Source organism: Gobio gobio, assembly GCF_949357685.1.
Source record: "Gobio gobio genome assembly, chromosome: 15".
Lineage (NCBI taxonomy): Eukaryota > Metazoa > Chordata > Actinopteri > Cypriniformes > Gobionidae > Gobio > Gobio gobio.
In genome coordinates this window covers 42,898,095-42,913,305 of record NC_137108.1, presented here as the reverse complement: position 1 = coordinate 42,913,305, position 15,211 = coordinate 42,898,095, and the positions used below count along the sequence as shown (strand labels likewise).

Below are 15,211 nucleotides of genomic sequence, written 5' to 3'. Positions count from 1 at the left end.
ATGCAATTTAATTCAATTAAAATTCAAGAAATTAAATTTGGCCAACTAAAAAATTTAGATGTGATCAGTCACTAGAAAATTTTCAATTGGAGACCTGATTTTTTTTTACAGTGTACATGGACAAGACTTTGTTGAATTAAAAAAAAAAGATCATAGTCAATAAGTCTAAATAACAAGATAAAAATATATACGTTTTATTTTTAGTGTTCAGATATGTACAAAAATGTCATTCAAAGACTAGTTTACTCATGTAGCTTCCTCATACTACCATTACTGAGTAGATGCTTGTCTCAATTTAAACAAACAAGTTTTGTTCCCATAAATTATGTGGCGTTTTGTTTTTGAGAAAGAGGTGTGGCACTATACAACGTCCCAATTTCACCATTTCGGTAACACTTTACAATAAGGTTGTATTAGTTAACATTAGTTAATGCATTAGTAAACATGAGCTACACCTCTAGTCAGCATTAGTTAATCTTTGTTAACGTTAGTTAATAAAAATCCAGCTGTTCATGGTTTATTCATGTTCGTTCACAGTGCATTAATGTTAACAAGATTTTAATAATGCATTAGTAAATGTTAAAATTAACATTAACAAAGATAAATAAATGCTTTATAATTAGTTAGTATTAGTATTATTAGTTCATGTTAACTAATGTAGTTAACTAATGTTAACTAATGAAACCTTATTGTAAAGTGTTACCAAAGACACCAAATGAGTTTGATGATTCATAAGGAAATGAAACCATTCCATGACCTAACATGCAAATCTTTAAGATATAACATTTTTAAATAAAATATTTAAATAAAGCATTTTTAAATCCAAATAACCCCCAATGACCTGCACTTGTAATCTTGTTAAGCCAGATCAATTCTGTAATAGTTATAAATGATTTACAAGTGTTGCACCTGCAGTCAATACTATGTGTGTGTTACTGTAGATGAGGGAACTGAATCGTCATGCCTGTTGACATTAGTTGGCACTCCTCCTACAATTCATTTCCAATAAATCGTCATGTGCCCATGAGGAGACAAAGTCTGTGACAGAGTCCACAGAGGAGTGCTACCTCTCTGTAGAGTACAAAGAAAATAAGACGGTGCAAGTTTACTAAAAAGAACAATGGAGCCCCAAGAAAACTGGAATGCATCGGATAAATCCAAGTTGTTGCAGCCTGGGCCACCACCATACCAGGGCCATCCTGGATACCCTCCTTCAGGGAACTTTCAGAGCACCTCTGGGTATCAAGGCCAGCAATATGGAACTTCAGGACCATACAGCCAAGGGCCATATCCAGGTCATCCTGCTGTCAACGTGCAACCAGCCGTTTATTTGACCAACACTCCATTGGCCTATCCACTGCCAGATTACCTGGGCTATTCCATCTTTACCCTGTTGTGCTGCTGCTTACCTCTGGGCATTGTTGCTCTAGTTTACTCTTTCAATGTAAGTATTAGTTCATGTATACTTTTCTTAACCCTGAGCACTTAATTTACTTTGCATCTTGTGTTTATTGCCTTTTTAAGATGAATCACTTATTGTACTCCTCCTTTGTAAGTTGCTATAAAATGAATGAAGGATTGAAGGAATGAATTAATGAATGTAAATCTTTTCCGCTAAAATCACTTTCATTTAAAGGGAAAGTTCACCCATTTTTCTTTTTCTTTTAACAATGGTCACATTTGAATTTTTGGATGAACTTCCCCTTTACATTTACATTTATGCATTTGGCAGACGCTTTTATCCAAAGTGACTTACATTGCATTCAAGGTACACATTTTTACATTTTGTCAGTTCTTGCCTTCCCTGGGAATCAAACCCATGACCTTGGCGTTGCTAGCGCCATGCTCTACTGTTTAAGCTACAGGAAAGCTCAAGCCTTTAAAGGCTACATGTACAAGACTTTGTTGAATTAAAAGAGAGATCTTTGTCAATAAATCTAAATAAAAAGAAACATATATACTATGTTTTTTAGTGTTAAAAAAATGAATGCAATTCAAAGACTTGTGATTACATGACATTCAAAACAAAAGAAGTTTACTCATGTAGCTTCCTCATACCTACCATTACTGAGCAGATGTTTTACTCAATTTAAACAAACAAATGTTGTTCCCATAAATGATGTGACGTTTTGTTATTGAGACAAACCCGGCCCATGACTTCCCCTGTGAAAGTTTTTGCTGGGGTGAGGTCCTTAATTTCGAGTAGCCTAAATAAATAAAACTAGGACAGGGACAAATAATGATGATATTATTGAATTTAAAGCAAATGCAGTTAACAAATGTAATAATGCACTTTTGTCACACAGAAATGCACTTGACAGTAAAGAAATGATTTTGAGCTAGGATGCATTAAAGTGAATTTACTGCTATTCAATTCTGTCATCATTTAGTCACCCTCAAGTTGTTCCAAACCTGTTACCATTGTATTTAAACACACCTATTTTGTTACCATAAATGATGTGGCGTTTTGTTATTGAAAAAGACGTTCCAATTTCACTATTGAAATATAATCACTATACTAAAGTGCACTTTTGTTGTCCTGCAATATATTATAGTTCATTCATACAGTACAAATTCAAGACACCAAAGGAATTCGATGGTTCATAAAAAGGAAATGCAATAGATGATGCTATAGATAAAGGAAATGAAACCATTATAGTATCTAACATGCAAATTGACGATCGTCCTACTTGAAACTGGCTCTCGGTTTAAAGATCCATGTTTTCACATCTCGATTCACGAGCAACCATGTGAAACTGTTATATTTACACGTCATTGCTTTGCTACAATGTAAACACTTTAAGCACTCTTGCTTAGAGAAAACGTCTCGGTTACGTATGGTAACCCACGTTCCCTGAAGGAGGGAACGGAGACGTACGTCGGACGTACCGATGAATTGGGATCACTTCAGGGAGCCCCTATCAGCTTCAAGATATAGAGAACAGGCCAATGGGCCATTGGCGTGCAAGATTTGCATCTCGCGCTCCGCCCCGCGCCGCGGGTATAAACAGGAAGCGAGAGCGAATGCACGCTGTTTTTCACTGAGGAGCCGAACTTAGTGGCTCAACCTGCAGTGATGGTACAGCAACTGTGGCGATGGGACGTACGTCTCCGTTCCCTCCTTCAGGGAACGTGGGTTACCATACGTAACCGAGACGTTCCCATTCAGTCGGTCACGTTCGACGTACGTCGAATTGGGATCGCTTATGGAAAACGCCATAGTTACTACCACTTCCAGCGCCCAGCGATGAGCCCCTCAGACCCCGATCTGATGCGGGCGGGGAATTCACGCAGGGAGAGTCCAAGCTGCTGTTCCGCAAAAGCCCATTCAGCTGACTGTATTGGATAACGCTGGGAAAGCGTGCCTGTGAAGGCCGCTGCGGAAGCCACATCATGCCCAGAGGGAGTTACCATGTGGAGAATACACGTATGGGCTGGCCGTGGGCAGCACAACATACGGAGGTCCCAGGGGTGGCCCCGGCCAATTAGTGGAGGGGAACAACACGTACCTGGGACGGCAGAGGAGACTCTGCCGAGGGAAAGACACGGGCTCGCCGTAGGGAGCCGTACCGTGGAAGAATACACATATGGGACCGGCGTGGGGGTCACTACATATGGAACCCAGCCTAACACAAGTTCCACCAATGCATACGAGTGTTAGACCTGCCGTCGAACGCTCCACCACGTCCGACTGCCGTGGGTTGCGGAGGACTCAACAGGGTTCGCCAATCCGGGGAACTCGACTGGAGCAGAATAAGCGCACACATCCGTCTACCATAGGGGAGGGAATGGCGCAGCAAGCCGACACTAGAACAGGCATTTCGGTGTTACTGACTATGGGAAGTGAGCACACAGGAAGATACCGGCTCTACACGGAGGCTATAGAATCTAGCGAACGTGTTAGGTGTCGCCCAGCCCGCAGCTCTACAAATATCTGTCAGCGAGGCGCCACGAGCCAGCGCCCAGGAAGAGGCAACACTCCTAGTGGAGTGGGCTCTTAACCCGAGCGGGCAGGGCACGTCTTGGGACTCATAAGCCAAGATGATGGCATCCACTATCCAGTGGGCCATCCTCTGCTTGGAGACAGCCTTTACCTTCCGCTGTCCTCCGTAACAGACGAAGAGCTGCTCTGGGGTCCTGAAGCTTTGCGTTCTGTCCACGTAAGTCCGGAGAGCACGGACGGGACAGAGAAAAGCTAGGGCTGGGTCTGCCTCCTCCGAAGGCAGCGCTTGCAGGCTCACCAGTTGGTCCCGGAAGGGAGTAGTGGGAACCTTGGGCACATATCCAGGCCGGGGTCTCATGATCACATGAGAGTTACCGGGCCCGAATTCCAGGCACGATTCGTCAACCGAAAATGCCTGCAGGTCCCCTACCCTCTTGATGGAGGCCAACGCAGTCAGGAGTATTGTCTTTAACGACAGAATTAACAACTCAGCTGACTGCAGAGGCTCAAAGGGTTCTCTCTGTAGTGCAGTTAGCACCAGAGTTAAGTCCCAAGAGGGTATGGAGGGAGGACGAGGGGGATTTAACCTCCTCGCCCCCCTAAGGAACCTGTCGACCAGATCGTGCTTACCTAGAGATTTTCCATCGACTAGCTCATGATTAGCGGCGATAGCGGCAACATAGACTTTGAGGGTGGAGGGAGACAGCCTTCGCTCCAACCCATCTTGTAGAAAGGCAAGCACAGATCCGATCGAACACCTTCGGGGGTCTTCTCGGCGAGAAGAGCACCAATCGACGAACAGGTTCCACTTCAACGCATAGAGGCGCCTCGTAGAGGGGGCTCTAGCGGAAGTGATGGTGTCAACTACCGCTTGCGGTAGGTCACCTAGAACCTCCGCGTCCCGTCCAGGGACCAGAAATGGAGTTTCCCGAGGTCTGGACGCGGGTGCCATAAGGTGCCCCGTCTCTGAGTCAGGAGGTCCTTCCTCAGAGGAATGGGCCAGGGAGGTGCTGTCGCAAGGAGCACTAGTTCCGGGAACCAAGTCCGGTTGGGCCAATATAGAGCGACCAACAGGACTTGCTCCTCGTCCTCCCTGACTTTGCACAGTGTCTGCGCAAGAAGGCTCACTGGGGGAAACGCATACTTGCGTTCTTCCCGGGGCCAGCTGTGGGCCAGGGCATCCGACCCGAGGGTTCCCTCGGTCAAGGAATAAAACCACTGACAGTGGGTCGTCTCTGGGTAGGCAAACAGGTCTACCTGTGCAGCCCCGAAACGACTCCAGATTAGCTGGACCGCCTGGGGATGGAGTCGCCATTCTCCCGGAAGCACCAGCTGACGTGACAGCTCGTCGGCTGCACGATTGAGCAGGCCCGGAAAGTGAATGGCACGAAGCGACCTCAGATGCTTCTGACTCCATAAGGGGAGATGGCGGGCGAGTTGTGACATGCGACGAGAGCGTAGACCACCCTGTTTTTTGACGTACGCAACGGTCGCAGTGTTGTCCGTACGGACCAGAACGTGCTTGCCTCTGAGCGGAACTTTGAAGCGGCTGAGTGCAAGACGAACTGCTAACAACTCGAGGCAATTGATATGCCATTGCAGTTGAGGCCCCGTCCACAGACCCGAAACTGCAAGCCCGTTGTACGTGGCACCCCAACCCGTGGATGAGGCATCCGTGGAGACAACGGAGTGCCTGGACACTTGTTCTAGGGGAACTCCCGCCCGTAGAACAAAGGGTCCGACCATGGGCCGCAGGTTTGGCGGCACCTCGGAGTCACTTGGACACGGAGGGAACCGCTGTGCCACGCCCATCTCGGGACTCGATCATGTAGCCAGCGTTGAAGCGGTCTCATATGAAGCAATCCGAGCGGCGTTACTGCGGCTGCGGATGCCATATGCCCCAGGAGCCTCTGAAAATGTTTCAGTGGTACCGCTGTCCTGCCTTTGAACGAATTCAAGCAGTTCAACACTGACTGGACGCGCTTCTCGGTGAGGCGCGCTGTCATGGCGACCGAGTCTATCTCCATACCGAGAAAAGAGATCCTCTGTGTGGGACAGAGTTTGCTCTTCTCCCAGTTGACCCGAAGTCCCAACTGGCTGAGGTGACTGAGCACCTTGTCCCTGTGTTCGCACAACTGATCTCACGACTGGGCAAGGATCAGCCAGTCGTCGAGGTAGTTGAGAATGCGAACACCATGCTCTCTCATGGGGGCAATGGCCACCTCCGCAACCTTCGTAAAGACGCGGGCGACAGGGACAGGCCGAAGGGCAAGACGCGGTACTGACATGCCCGTCCCTCGAACGCGAAGCGCAGACAGGGCCGGTCGAGGGGAATCGAGAATGAAAGTACGCGTCCTTCAGGTCGATCGCTGCAAACCAATCTTGGGACGGACGCACCTGAAGATGCGCTTCTGCGTTAGCATTCTGAACGGCAGCCTGTGAAGGGACCGGTTCAAGAATCGCAGGTCCAAGACCGGCCATAACCCGCCGCCTTTCTTGGGTACAATGAAGTACGGGCTGTAGAACCCGGACCTCATATCGGCTGGAGGGACCGGCTCCATTGCGTCCTTCGCCAGTAGGACTGCGATCTCCGCCCGGAGCACGGGGGCGTTCTCCTTCGCTACTGGGAAGTGAACGCCCCCAAACTTAGGGGGACGCCTGGCGAACTGAATCGCATAGCCGAGTCTGATGGTACGGCCCCGAGACGGGCTGGGAAGCTCTAGCCAGGCTTCCAGACACCAAGCAAGGGGATTAACCACAGACGTACCCGCAGCGGGGCAGCGACGCGGAATGCAGGGATCCGACTCGGACGGCATGGAGCGGCCCGAAGTGAGATCTGAGTGTGCTGTGCAACACTTACCTGCGTCCGCGGAGGGGGTGTGCGAGTGTGGGGAGGCCGCTTGAGTGCGTTCCCACAGCCGGCGACCCCTGCTGGCGAAGGGAGAGGCGTCTGAGGGTGGCGAGGCATGGGAGCGTCGACCACCGTCAAGCGCGCTCCCAAAGGAAGGAGGGGCTGAGCGTGTCAAGGCTTTGCGCACGGTCTGCCTCACCTCCTTCCTCAGCGGGGAACAAGAGTGGCGAGGCATAGCGTTGCGCACTGTTGTCCACGCACCGCTGAGAAGAGGGGAATGAGAGTGGCGAGGCTTTGTAGCGTCACACACTGCCATTCTCGCCCTCTTGTGGGGAGGGGAATGAAAGCGGCGAGGCTTTGTAGCGTCACACACTGCCATTCCTGAACTCCCGAGACCCAGAGGTATTGGAACTGCTCTTTTTTTTTGGGTACCACTGGCTGTTTTTAACATCAGTGGCGGAACAGAATTACTAATGGTTTTCCACCCGGCCCTCCTCCGGGGAAGAACAGTTCCAGACCAAATCCGGGTCAATTGTGTTTCTGGACCAGGGTGGACATCGTCTAGCCAAGGGCCAGCGCTGTGCGCAGCTCAACCTCGGCTCAGAACTACCCTCGTGCACCAAGCAGGGCGGAGGTGGCCTGCCAGTGGCACTGCCACCCCACCGATGAGGGTAGTGAGAGAGAGGAAAACTTTATACAGATTATGGCCCTATTGGTGTTCCATATTTTGGCACCAATAGTTCCACAATGCCAAAGCCTTCCAATGCACATCCGAAAAAAGGCAAGGGGCAGGCAAGGCGATTTACGCGTTGCACTATGCCTCAGCCATCCGGGAAAGCATGGCTGTCAAGTATGAATCTGATTCAGCACGAGCGCCCACTATTACGGTGGGAATCTCAGCATCATCTTTATTTTCAACACATAACAGCCCTCTCTCCGATGCAGCGATTGACATCTGTCCTCTGCTAGAGCCCCAAATGAAACGTTAGGTCCCCTTTCAATGACCAGCAATCCCATCTGTAAGCTACCGGCAGACACGTGAGACAGTGGGCGTGGCCGTGAGACGGCACACGGTGCGCTGAACACTCAAGCCCTTATGAAAAAGGCAAGACGAACAGCGCGCCGACGTGGCTATGCTCTCATGAGAGAGCATAGACCACCCACGAACACAGTCTCAACATGCTTGTGATGCGATAGAGGAGTGAGGGGCCCACAGAGATGTACGCGGCGGGGAAGCCTCACTGTAATCCTCAGGCCACCCAGGCTTATCAGCCAAAATAGTCCCCCCTCTGGTGCACCAGAAAAGAGACTAGATCGGGGTATAAGCGAAGGGACTCAACCCCGTTTGAGGCATCATAGTCTCGACCGCGCATCGGAGGTGCCGAGTGACGCGCGCAGAGTTGCCGTGGCAACCCGCGCTGTCACCCGGCAGCCAGACGGCACACGGCGCGCTGAACACTCAACCCTCACGTGGAAGGTGAGATGACCAGCGCGTTGACGTGATCCCGTTCCCCTGAGAGAACATGGATCACCCACGAACACAGTCTCAACATGTTTATACGAGAGGGATCGTGGCCGTCAGGACAGGAATCAACCGCATCCAGAAACGCACGAGTGGAATGACGTCTTGAAAAAGACGCAGTGTCACACCCGTGTTGCTCTTTTGTGAGGAAACGCTCTTTAAACAGTGCTGAAGCACCCAGGGGAAGACCGCGGCAACACACAGGTGGTAAGTGCAGTCCTGTGTTTGCTCTCACTGAAACAAACGCCCTCACCAAACCGACAGTTGCTGTGAGAACAGCAGTTTGTTATGCTGATGCAGCGGTGAACATGCGGTCGCGCTGATTGTGCCTTTTCGCCAACACAGAGCGTCCTTTTCGTTCTCTGGAGTATCTCTCTTGCAGATAGGCTCTCTTTTAGAAAAGCAGTCTTGCTTCATCAACGCCGTTCGGCTCCGAAGTGAATGACAGCGTGCATTCGCTCTCGCTTCCTGTTTATACCCGCGGCGCGGGGCGGAGCGCGAGATGCAAATCTCGCACGCCAATGGCCCATTGGCCTGTTCTCTATATCTCGAAGCTGATAGGGGCTCCCTGAAGTGATCCCAATTCGTCGGTACGTCCGACGTACGTCGAACGTGACCGACTGAATGGGAACTCGGAATGGGTAGTTCTGAAAAACACAAGTGGCATAACTGACATTATGTTTCATATTTATTTTTCACAGACTCGGAATGCCAACATGTCTGGACAACAACAAATCGCAGAGAAAAACTCCAAAATGGCGCTCACTGTTAACCATGTGGCTCTTGGTATTGGCATTGCCCTCATTGTGGTGTATATCGTCGTTGTGGTGGTTGTCAATGGTCATCATAAAAGACCATAATTGTTACAGATATCATACACTCTTAAAAATAAAGGTGCCAGGAAAGGGGTTTTCACAGTGATGCCATAGAAGAACCATTTTTGGTTCCCTGAAGAACCGTTTTGTGAAAGGTTCCTTGAAGAACCTTTTTTTTTCTAACCATTTTATAGTCTAAAGAACCTTTCTGCGCTACAAAGAACCTTTTGTGCAATGGAAAGGTTCTTTGGATATTAAAGGTTCTTCATGGAAGAATTTAAGAACCTTTATTTTTAAGAGTGTAGCTGGACACATGAGGGCTTTCCAAAAATAATAACAAAATAATACAAATATATAATTTCATAACCACATTGTGATGTTTTTTAGACTACAAACTAATGTGCAGTTTCGAATGATTGACTATGTTGGATCTGTCTGGCTCATCTCTAATGTAAAATGATTTGTGTAACTAAAACATGCTTTAAAATTGATTATCTTATGTTTCAAAACAATGTCAAAGTAGACATATTGATGTTTGTTTTTCTTCCTGTTTTTGATTATATTTCATTAAAACTTTCAATGACCAAAAACCAGTGCTCTTTTCCTTTACAATAATACATCATCATGTAGTGCAAATGTTTAATTGTGATGGACGTATTGCTTTCGGAATTTACGAATGGCTCCATCTGTTATTCGGCAGTATACAACTTCAGATCGTTTTTTTAACTTGTTAGAGGTGCAGAACACCACACAGAAACTTTTCAGCATTGCACCAAGCAAAAATCAATAGCAATCATTACAAAAACTAAAGATAAAGCATCTAACAAGGTCTATGCGCGTTCATTCGAATGGGTTTTTTCCCCACATCGTTTCCTTTGATTTTGTCAAGTGAAACGGACGCTTCATCTTTTGCATCATTGTCCGACTCTGAATGCACAGTTTCTGATCTGACATTTTCATTTTGTGAGATGAGATTGTCCTAACACCAGAGCACAAGCTCTTGAAGCTACGCCCTCTTCTTGAAAGGGGGCCGGAGGCACCAGCTCATTTGCATTTAAAGGGATACACACAAAAACTGCACGTTTTTGCTCGCCCCCAAAGTGGCAATTTTAACATGCTGTAAAATTATCTGTGGGGTATTTTGAGCTACAACTTTACACACGCACTCTAGGGACATCAGAGACTTATTTTACATCTTTCAGAGAGGCAGGCCCAGCTTTGTTTTCATTAATCTAATTGGCTGTAGCCCTGCTTGATTTCAGACTTACTGCTCTTTCCTCAACAGAGTTGAACTATCTCCCCAGTCAGAGGAGTGACGTAGCATGTAGGTAGGTACATAGGCCCATATGTTATTATGTTATTATATATATATATATATTTTTTGCCAGATTTCTCCCCTTCGACCGCCATGTTTGCTTACTTTGAAGTCACATTTGATTTGAGAAATTTTGCGAGATTTCCTGTGTTCACAGGCGGGACTCTGTTGTTTCTGAAAACACAAAAAAAGAAATCTGTTAGAATGTGGTGTGCTTTCCTGATCACATAGCGGCAATCCACACACTAGAGAAACAAAATTGTTCAATCTATGGTTTCTTATTGTCATGTTTGTGGTCTCTCACATTTTGAACATTTTAGTTAAAATTTTAGTGTGGCCACTGGCCCCAGCTTAATACTCAACATTTTATATCTCTTGCTGACTGCAAATTAAGGTTACAGGCCAGATGTTCCAGACTTGTTTTTTTGATTGAGGCATGTAGAGACTAATTTAACCTCAGAATTTTCCATGCTAACATCTCCAGCGATATTATACCAGAAGGTGTCCTTAAATATAACCATAAATAATTGAACAAACACATTTAATATTTATTTATTTAATTTACTTGGTATATTTTTTGTTTTGAATTCACATTAATGAGCATGAGAAATGAGTCAGTATTTGTATTCTATCTGGCAAATGTATTCATGTAATTAGACTGATGACACGCTGTGTTGTGAGAACATACAAATTAAATATTTCAAATAAAGTTTTGGTCATAGCCTGGTAACTGTCAGTGTTCCGTTATAGCGGGACACAAGGAATGCTTTAATTATTGCCCTTTTTCCCTGTAACATATATTAGTAATCATCATAAATTAAGTATCGTTTGAGAAATTAAAACACCAGTGATCTAGTGAAAACCAAATGAAATCAGATGTTTCCTTTCCCTGGAAACGGTGCTTTAGCAGGCATAATTTTTGGAATCAACTTCAAATTTGTAATACATGGCTTTGATTTTTCTTGCAATTTCAGTGTCCAAATTATTTTGTAATATATATATTTTGTATAAAAGAAAAACATTTTTAGTTCAGTAAATTTACTTTTTATTCATACGCTTTTTTTAATTGTTTTATTCAATTAATTATAAATATTTTTTAGGTTTAGTTTATAATCTTGTTTTGAATCTAGATGTGGACTGCTTACAGGAGAGATGAGAAAGATTCACTGTCAAGGGACATATGCTCAGTTGTGATGAAATAAAAATGATTCTTTAAAAAAACTCAATTCAATTATGGACAATGGATCCACACAACCAACTCAGTTTTTATTAACATTAAAGGTTTATTTTTAATCTATGCAAAATATGTTGCTTCAGTGAAAATATTTTTGAAAGTTTTTACTACTACTTTCAGTTACAGTTTGTACTACTACTTATAGTAGTACTAGTACTGGTTATAGCAAAGTGATTAAACTGATCCTCCTGATTATTCATGTCTCTCATCATGCTCAATGTGAGACATAAGATGGCTGCAACAGTCATGGGAAGATGGGAACTGTGCCAAAGCCACTCCCTACTACTAACTCACTACCTAATTTGCTGTTCCCTTCATCGCCAAGGTATATGAGTGTCTGAACCACAGTACGGCAATACATACGTCTCTGCAGAGCACAAGGCAAAGGAAATTGCAATTAAATAATCCGAAAAATGGATCCCAGCTATCAGCCTACAGGTGCCTGGAATTCATCTGATAAATCAGGAATGATGCAGCCTGCACCACCAGCATACCAGGACTATCCTGTTGGATACCCTCCCTCCTTTCCAAGCCAGCCAGTCCCCCAGGGCCCCTATGCCCAAGGGCCATATCCAGGACAACCCATGGTCACCATGCAGCCTACAGTTTTTGTGACCGCCGCTCCACTGGCCAATCCAGAGCCAGATTACCTGTGCTATTCCATCTTTAACCTGGTGTGCTGCTGCTTACCTCTGGGAATCGCTGCACTGGTTTTCTCCTTGTCTGTAAGTATTAGTCCATGTACTTCACTTTTATTTATGAACTGTTTTTTAAATTACTTTAGGTCATTATATGAGCATAATTAAACATAACATTACATTAAAATGTGATGCGATAGAGAAGTCAAAATATTTAGGCATATCTTTACCATGGTTTACTTTTTAGTGTTAGGTAATAAAATATCAAATATAGCAAGGCTATATAGCAAGTTCATAATTATAGGCATGCATTATTTATTTATCCCTTTAAGGCACGCAAAGAAAAAACTATGGCAAAATGATTACTAATTATTTATACTGTATGAAAAAGTGCATATCATATATTATGAACCTCTATAAATGTTTATATGTTCATTAATGGGGGAAAATCGTAATTTTGCATTGTGGTTTGGAGAATGTATGGAAGGATTATTCTGCACTGAATTCTGTTTATAGATAGAAACAACATCTATTAGAATTTTTTTATATATATGTGGTTAATCTGATCTTAAACATGTAAAATCCCCATGTTGATCCCAAACATTATGAGTGATTCACTACTAAAATAATGCAGTGATAACTAGTTTGACATACAATGCTTAAATAGTAAATATGTCTCTACCAGGTAGATATTTTCATAACTAAAAAAAGAGAGATGCAGGTGACTACCAAACAGGTGAGAGGCCAGTTAAAACTTGAGCTTGTGGTCACACAAAGATGTATGCATTATGAATTGTAGAGATCATTCTTGCAGAGGTAACTGCCATGCTCTGCTGGTAAATATAAATGGATGGGCGTTGTCTTCCAGTAAATGACTTTCAGTTCTAGAAAAAGAGGTGTGGCACTGGAGACCCTCTCAAAAGCAACACAATAATAGAAAATTATAATGAATTAAATATTATATGATGTAATGGTGCATCACTTGAAGTGGGATCAATAAGCAAGCTTTATTAAAACCGTAGTCACACAGGCAGTGGTCAAGGGCAGGCAGAGAAAAAACACAAGTCCAAGACAAAGCAGGTAATTTAAAAGGCAGGCAGCAGAGAATCATAGACGAGATACACAAAAAAAAAACTGTCACAACGGGTAGGCAAAAAACAGGAATAACCAGTTGTTCACCGTGGCATAGGGGAAATGGTAAGAGTCAGTTTAAAGGATTAGTTAAGTCATCCTAGGTGTATTAGACATTCTTCTTTCAGATTAATAAAATTGGAGTTATATTAAAATATAACATATAAAATATAAAGCTCTTCCAAGCTTTATAATGGCAGTGAATGGTTTCATTTTTGAAATTTTTTTATATATGTGGTTAATCTGATCTTAAACATGTAAAATCCCCATGTTGATCCCAAACATTATGAGTGATTCACTACTAAAATAATGCAGTGATAACTAGTTTGACATACAATGCTTAAATAGTAAATATGTCTCTACCAGGTAGATATTTTCATAACTAAAAAAAGAGAGATGCAGGTGACTACCAAACAGGTGAGAGGCCAGTTAAAACTTGAGCTTGTGTTCACACAAAGATGTATGCATTATGAATTGTAGAGATCATTCTTGCAGAGGTAACTGCCATGCTCTGCTGGTAAATATAAATGGATGGGCGTTGTCTTCCAGTAAATGACTTTCAGTTCGAGAAAAAGAGGTGTGGCACTGGAGACCCTCTCAAAAGCAACACAATAATAGAAAATTATAATGAATTAAATATTATATGATGTAATGGTGCATCACTTGAAGTGGGATCAATAAGCAAGCTTTATTAAAACCGTAGTCACACAGGCAGTGGTCAAGGACAGGCAGAGAAAAAACACAAGTCCAAGACAAAGCAGGTAATTCAAAAGGCAGGCAGCAGAGAATCATAGACGAGATACACAAAAAGGAGTCACAGATACACAAAAAAAAAAACTGTCACAGCGGGTAGGCAAAAAACAGGAATAACCAGGTGTTCACCGTGGCATAGGGGAAATGGTAAGAGTCAGTTTAAAGGATTAGTTAAGTCATCCTAGGTGTATTAGACATTCTTCTAAAAATAAAATTGGAGTTATATTAAAATATAACATATAAAATATAAAGCTCTTCCAAGCTTTATAATGGCAGTGAATTGTTTCATTTTTGAAGTCCATAAAAGTGCATCTATCCATCATATAACTGCTCCACACTGCTCCGGGGGGCTAATAAAGGCCTTCTGAAGTGAAGACATGTGTTTTTGTAAGAAAAATATCCATATTTAAATTAAAATATAAATTTCCATCACCCCATGGACCTCCTGTGAAATTGGGGGGCTGTGAAATTTTACTATTGTCCAGTGAGGGCTATATCATTTCACTGGAAACAAAAGCTAAGAAACAACCTTCAGAAATTGAAAAGTAAATGCATGTTTTCAAATAAAAGCTACACAAATTCTTAGAAATTATGATGTAAAGTTTATACTTGTAACATATGAGCCACTGGAGGCAGGTTTGCTGAACACAAGTGCAGTTTATTCAAAATAAACAAAACTTAAAACAAAGACTTGGCTTAAAGGGATAGTTCACCCAAGAACGATTATTTTATGTTTATCTGCTTACCCCCAGGGCATCCAAGATGTAGGTGTCTTTGTTTCTTCAGTAGAACCCAAATGAAGATTTTTAACTCCAACCGTTGCAGTGTGATAGTCGTATAATGCATGTCAATGGGGATATTTTAGAGTATGAGAGCAATGAGAGTAAAAACACATAGACATACGAATCCTTATTAAACCATGCGGCTCGTGGCGACACATTGATGTCTTAAGACACGAAATGATCGGTTTCTGCGAGAAACTGAACAGTATTTATGTTATTTTTTTATC

At 43.9% G+C, this 15,211-nt stretch overlaps 2 protein-coding genes across 3 annotated transcripts in view; both read left to right on the top strand.

Annotated features, from left to right (window-relative positions):
- Nucleotides 1–1,033: 1,033 nt before the first annotated feature.
- LOC307139073 (uncharacterized protein) lies at nt 1,034–9,716 on the top strand. The gene is made up of 2 exons (XM_079837874.1): nt 1,034–1,444; nt 9,018–9,716. Exons 1-2 carry the CDS (start codon nt 1,121–1,123, stop codon nt 9,174–9,176), a joined length of 483 nt encoding a protein of 160 aa, XP_079694000.1. The 5' UTR covers nt 1,034–1,120; the 3' UTR covers nt 9,177–9,716.
- Nucleotides 9,717–12,004: 2,288 nt separating this feature from the next.
- Nucleotides 12,005–15,211, top strand: part of LOC307139074 (synapse differentiation-inducing gene protein 1-like) — a 49,081-nt gene continuing 45,874 nt past the window's right edge. Inside the window, exon 1 of one of the 2 annotated variants that reach the window (XM_079837877.1) lies at nt 12,005–12,405. In XM_079837877.1, the coding sequence (XP_079694003.1) occupies nt 12,094–12,405 (312 nt within the window). In that variant the 5' untranslated portion in view covers nt 12,005–12,093. The remainder of the gene's footprint in view (nt 12,406–15,211) is intronic. The other variant, XM_079837876.1, reaches the window with a different exon arrangement.

Bases quoted from the DNA above. Each gene is read 5' to 3' on its own strand.
- LOC307139073 (XM_079837874.1), top strand. From the start codon at position 1,121: ATGGAGCCCCAAGAAAACTGGAATGCATCGGATAAATCCAAGTTGTTG. The intron at 1,445-9,017 runs GTAAGTATTAGT...TATTTTTCACAG, and splicing joins CTCTAGTTTACTCTTTCAAT to ACTCGGAATGCCAACATGTC.